The sequence below is a fragment of the Olea europaea genome, unplaced genomic scaffold (assembly GCF_002742605.1).
Source record: "Olea europaea var. sylvestris unplaced genomic scaffold, O_europaea_v1 scaffold1930, whole genome shotgun sequence".
Taxonomy (NCBI): domain Eukaryota; kingdom Viridiplantae; phylum Streptophyta; class Magnoliopsida; order Lamiales; family Oleaceae; genus Olea; species Olea europaea.
This window is the reverse complement of record NW_019237129.1, coordinates 41,404-47,607: the sequence shown is the minus strand read 5'-3', so window position 1 is coordinate 47,607 and position 6,204 is coordinate 41,404. Positions and strand designations below refer to the sequence as shown.

Here is a 6,204-nt window from a genome sequence, read left to right as displayed (position 1 = left end):
ATACATACTGAGAATTTTTCACACTCATGAAGGTGCAGATAGGTTATCACGGGAGCTCTTTTATCGTTGAAAAATAGCATATTTGGCTTCAGGCCGACATCTGCTTGAGTCATCTTATCTGCAAGAATTAAGTATAGTTAGCTTTGTCGTAGGACTCAAAATTGAAATAAATAGCAGTTTGCAAATTTGCATGCATACAAGAATTTATTCCGTTTGAAACCCATGTTAGCCATGAGGTCATTCGTAGGAACATATCACCCTGAACAATGAGATATTTATTGCTTGTATGATAGGCGGAATCGTATTGAACGTACAAGGAAGAAGAGGAAAGCAAAACTATGAGTACGGTGTACCAAATATGTAATTGTAACGTAACCCAAAACAATAATATCTGAAATGAGACGACCCCACATTGAGAATTAAATGTCCGAAACCAAATAGAAATGAATAAGAAATTTGATTATTAAAATAAGCTTTAACAAAGAACCGTGACATTGATACGCTTGAAGAATGTGGCATTCATACGGTTTTATATAGGTTATCTTCCGGTGAAATAAACAAATTATGTCGTGCATGAAGCATTTTCTAAACGTGAAAGCATTACCAGCATTTTATTATAAAACATGAAGCCATTTAATGCATACAAAAATTTAACAGAAATTGTATCAATGCCACAGAAATAACAGCTATAAAATTCCACGTTTCTCCAGCATTGAACCAGAGAAATATGCAGATATTTTTGTACAAAAAATAATAAAAAACAAGGATAGACAGTATTTGACATTAGAATAATCTTCCTACGAAGCAACAAATGCATCGCAAAGATACGATGATTGAGAAACACAACAAAATTGAGAATTACAATAGGGAAAAGATTAATTTATACCCAAACAAGCCGCAAGTTTCTCGATTTGTTCAGCTGCTGGAACAACGCCAGGTTCACAATTGGCAAAAACATCATGGCAGGTTTCATACATCTTCTGAACCGGCGATAATTTCTTCTGCCTCCGCTTGTTCCTCCTTGATTCATTGCTCACCTTCCCTTTCCCACCAGACCCACTTTGCTCAATCCCCATTTGCATCCAAAAAAATACACAAAAATACAAATTTTTGATATGGGTATTTCAAGAACTTCAAGAAAATGATATGAAAAACCAAGAAAAGAATAGCGGGCTGTCCCAACAAACAGCTTTATTATCCCTACACAGAACTACTATATGTACTTAAAATTTTCTGTAGAAAGTTAAATGACTGATTGAGATGTGAAAGTTTGCATATCTTCTGTGCAGTTTATGCATGATGGATCATAGATGAAGATGAGAATGATTTGGTGAGTTGTGGGTCGAGGGTAGGTGGTAGTCGGGGGTGGGGAACGGGGTATATATGGAGGAGCAGGAGCAAGGGGTTACTGGTTACATTTACAGTTGGTTTTGAGGGAGGAATGGAAAACCACGGGCCATTGTTGGATTTCCAGTGGGCTGTTCCAAGAGCGGATTTTTCTTTTTCTTTTTTTATCAATTTTTTCTCTCCTTAAAGATTTGACTTTTCAGTATTTGCCCTTTAAATATTTCCAGGTTTAACACTTTTAAGGTTTCTTTTAAAGAAAATTTTCATTGGTCTCTAAGTTATGACTTTGTGGCAGTTTGATCCTAAGACTACTTTTTTTTAGTAGAGTTGTTTGCAGTCTTAGGATTTTGTATCATCGATGGTCCGTCGATGGCTTCTATTTATTTGATCAATAAAAATAAAAAAACAAGAACCGAAAATGGGAAAATAAAAGAAACCCCATTTAAACTTCAATCTAGTCGCGATGACAACTTTACCCACCCTTGCCTCGCACTGAAGGCTCCCAGTTTGTTGGGATTGAACCACCAGATCCACCCCTGTCTAATGCGAATCTGAGTTCAAAATTTCCATAAGCACACCCTAGTAACGAATTTCTGTACCCTGCATAGAGAGTGCCTAGTTTGTAGTCACAGTCAAACACACCTAATGCCAGGTTTGGTACTGTTTAATTAAATGCAAAATAATGCTGGATTTCTGTAATTTCACCCTAGATGTCCTGCACTCACCAAGAATGGAATTGATTCTCCCTAAAATGATTGTCTTGGACTCTTTATCGACATCATCATCATCATTTTCTTTGCACACTATATGTCACCTTCACAACCATTGGCCACCTCTTGACTGATAATCTTGTGTTATCCTTCCACTCTGTTAACCATCAATAATTAACACATTTTTCATGATGTTGATGTATGTAATGTCAATGATCTCAAGGTGTTTTAAGACAATATCATGTTATTACTAGAGGTTGATGAAGAAAAACTTGAGCATTCACGAGATTGAAGTGTTTCAATGTGCTAGAATTTGATATATATGATTTTCCACCTATCTGTTCTCCACTGTTCTTTATGAAAAACAATTTTTGAGTCGGGATTATAAAAATTATAGACTCAGATTCTGCACTACACAAGGGTACTCCTCGAGACTCAATCTAAACAAATGGGGAGTCATCGTCAACGACAAGAGAGAAAGGGAAGAATCACCTTTGATAACTAGGTGGAAGGCAGAAGCAAGTGAGCTTCTTTTTCTCGTTTCTTTTTTAGATTTTTGTTTATGCTATTATTTTTTCACTTTAACTAAAAGTAAGGTATAATTGACTTTTCATTAAGCCCCTGTTTGGCCCTTATTAAATTCAATTACATTACATTCCATTTTTCTCTCTTCTATTTTCAATCACAATTTCCTAGAAAATAATATTATATGTAAATCGAAAATTTTTTCCGATTTTTTCAACCACTCATTTTTAAAAAAAAAAAACACTATTCCACCCATTTTCATTTTCAAAAAATGGGGCCAAACAGGGGCTAAATATTAAAACAGGTTGTCAAAAAATAGAAACTTTTTTTTAAAAAACACACAAACTCGATAGGTTCTCAGGCCCCATCAAGGAAAACTGTTGGGTATATCTTGTCCTAAAATAGAGATCGATGTTGCGAAAATTGAAAAGTTTGTGATGATGTCCATAAAATATAAGTCAGATACCAAGTAGCTACAAGGATACTAAGTCGGGACAAATGTTGCAATTTTACCTTTTTTTTCACTGAAATGAATTTTTTCATTTTTTCATTATAATTTCTTGCTAATTATATTTCACGCTAATACTTTTGTGAAATTGAGTAAATATTAGACATCAACGTAATTAAATTAATAATGAATAAATTTTTTAAACATATATAAAAAACTATATACTAAGCACGTGAAATTTGAAAAGACAGATAGAAAATTGATTAAAAGAAACTAATATTTTAGAGACAAAAGTTCGCTAATTATTTAGATAATCTAATGGGTTTAATTTGATGTTTTTAAAATTATATATGAAATGGAGGGATTGCTATTTCATTTGTAGAGACTATAAGCTTGTTTGATAGTGATTTTGAGAATTGATTTTTTGACCGTTAAAAAGAAAAGCGGGTTATGTCTGTGTAAGAATAAATTTAAAATGACGACTGGAATAGTGAAATAACAGTAAAAAAATTGATTTTTTGAGGGGAAAATTCAATACCAAACATGCACTATTTCTCTTTACTCAAATTTTCAAGAATATAAAGAAAAAATTGACTTTGATCTAGATCTCAAATGTCACACCTAAAAATAATAATTCAATTTATCAAATATTTATATAATTTGTACTGCATACAAAGAAATAGTTGCAAGCACGAAGATACAAGTACATTTTGTGAAATGGATGACAAAACTGGAAATTCGTAAACAAGGAAACGCAAATTTCCATCCATCTTGACATACTCTGTTATCACGATTGCCTTGTTTACTAATATTCGACGAGATTTTTATACTCAAGTTTGTATAACATTATCAAGTGTATAAGAGCAACGGAAACGATGAACATAAAGGTCAATTCATACAGAATATGAATCATTTGAGACGTCGTTGCAATGAAAACGATGCATATCAATGAAAACAATAAATGTGAACGTCAATCGATGCGTTACAAATATTTAAATAAATATACGAGTACCAGATAAACACCTGATTTTTGTGAAATGTGGGAAATAACTTCATAACTGTGCATTATGTAGAGTAAAAATATTTTTTTTCATCTCTGATGCATATAATAATGTCAAATTGACTAAAAAATATATTTAAAAATTTTACACATGTTTTTCATTGAAAATTCATGGAATTTATTTACTAGGTTTATATAGAAAAATACCTTAAAATATTATCATTGCATAAAAAAAATACCACAATTACTTATTTTTGAATTATCTTTGTTGAGTCACTCTTTTGGACTATTTATTAATTAAAGAAAGATTAGGGTCTAATATTAAAAATTCGAAAACGAGAAATGGCATAATAAATTATAAGTAAATAAGTCAAAAAGCAAGGAGAAAGATGAAATTTTTGTACCCTGCATAGAGAGTGCCTAGTTTGTAGTCACAGTCAAACACACCTAATGCCAGGTTTGGTACTGTTTAATTAAATGCAAAATAATGCTGGATTTCTGTAATTTCACCATACATAATTAATTCCTACCTACCAAATTCAAATTTAAACGCAAGCATTTGGTGAGTCATATTGTGGTTGTACTAAAAAACAACTTGTCGCCAGTGAATTGACACTTATTAATTGATATTATTTATATAATATCGTGATGTCGCGTGAGATAACATAACTCTTGCAAGTCTTGTTACCCCAATACTATTTTTTCAACTCTCCAATAATGTTCTACCACTTGTACATTATGAATATCCTTATGTATGTTATAATGTACATATAGAATTATCCATTATTCTATTCAGCGTATTTGTGCTTGGCGACTAACGTAACTTCCATTGTCTTGACTTTGAGACATGTAATGTAACATTCACGATCTTGTGAGCTAAATTATTCTATATATTTTGTTTGTGCTTAAAAATTAGTGCTTACATAATGTCGTGATACCGAGCCATATAACGAGAGTTTTGTGAGCTTGATTATCCTATTCAATGTATATGTAATTAACAATTAATACTTGTATAATCTCAGGCACTCGAATCATGTAGCACAAGTTTTGTGAGTCTCGTGAGCTTGATTATCGTATTCAGACTTCAATCTATTCTTATTAGCTATGCTACACTTACAAAAGTGGATTACAAGGTTGGTTAACAAAATAATATTCACACCAATCTTTTCAAAAACAGATTTTTAAATCATTTTAAATCAATGGCCTGAATTTAGCCAACACACTTTGTAATCCAACTTTTGTAATCCAACATTGTACAAGTAGTTTTATTAATTCTTATATAATCAGTACATATTTGATACGTATACTCTATTTATAAGACCGAATAAACAAGAGTTTAATTTCTACATTCTTATGTAATATGTAAAGTAACTGTTTGGCTCTCATTAAATTCAATTACATTGCATTCCATTTTTCTCTCTTCTATTTTCAATCACAATTTCCTAGAAAATAATATTATATGTAAATCGAAAATTTTTTCCGATTTTTTCAACCACTCATTTTTAAAAAAAAAAAACACTATTCCACCCATTTTCATTTTCAAAAAATGGGGCCAAACAGGGGCTAAATATTAAAACAGGTTGTCAAAAAATAGAAACTTTTTTTTAAAAAACACACAAACTCGATAGGTTCTCAGGCCCCATCAAGGAAAACTGTTGGGTATATCTTGTCCTAAAATAGAGATCGATGTTGCGAAAATTGAAAAGTTTGTGATGATGTCCATAAAATATAAGTCAGATACCAAGTAGCTACAAGGATACTAAGTCGGGACAAATGTTGCAATTTTACCTTTTTTTTCACTGAAATGAATTTTTTCATTTTTTCATTATAATTTCTTGCTAATTATATTTCACGCTAATACTTTTGTGAAATTGAGTAAATATTAGACATCAACGTAATTAAATTAATAATGAATAAATTTTTTAAACATATATAAAAAACTATATACTAAGCACGTGAAATTTGAAAAGACAGATAGAAAATTGATTAAAAGAAACTAATATTTTAGAGACAAAAGTTCGCTAATTATTTAGATAATCTAATGGGTTTAATTTGATGTTTTTAAAATTATATATGAAATGGAGGGATTGCTATTTCATTTGTAGAGACTATAAGCTTGTTTGATAGTGATTTTGAGAATTGATTTTTTGACCGTTAAAAAGAAAAGCATGTTA

General features: G+C 31.3%; 1 protein-coding gene across 1 annotated transcript in view; it reads right to left on the bottom strand.

Moving 5' to 3' along the window:
- LOC111379092 (plant cysteine oxidase 2-like) overlaps window positions 1-1,453 on the bottom strand; it is an 8,653-nt gene extending 7,200 nt beyond the window's left edge. Inside the window, exons 1-2 of the mRNA XM_023002422.1 lie at window positions 887-1,453; window positions 9-118 (exon numbers count right to left, since the gene is read on the bottom strand). Of these exons, the coding sequence (XP_022858190.1) occupies window positions 9-118; window positions 887-1,082 (306 nt within the window). The 5' untranslated portion in view covers window positions 1,083-1,453. The remainder of the gene's footprint in view (window positions 1-8; window positions 119-886) is intronic.
- Between the last annotated feature and the right edge of the window lie 4,751 nt (window positions 1,454-6,204).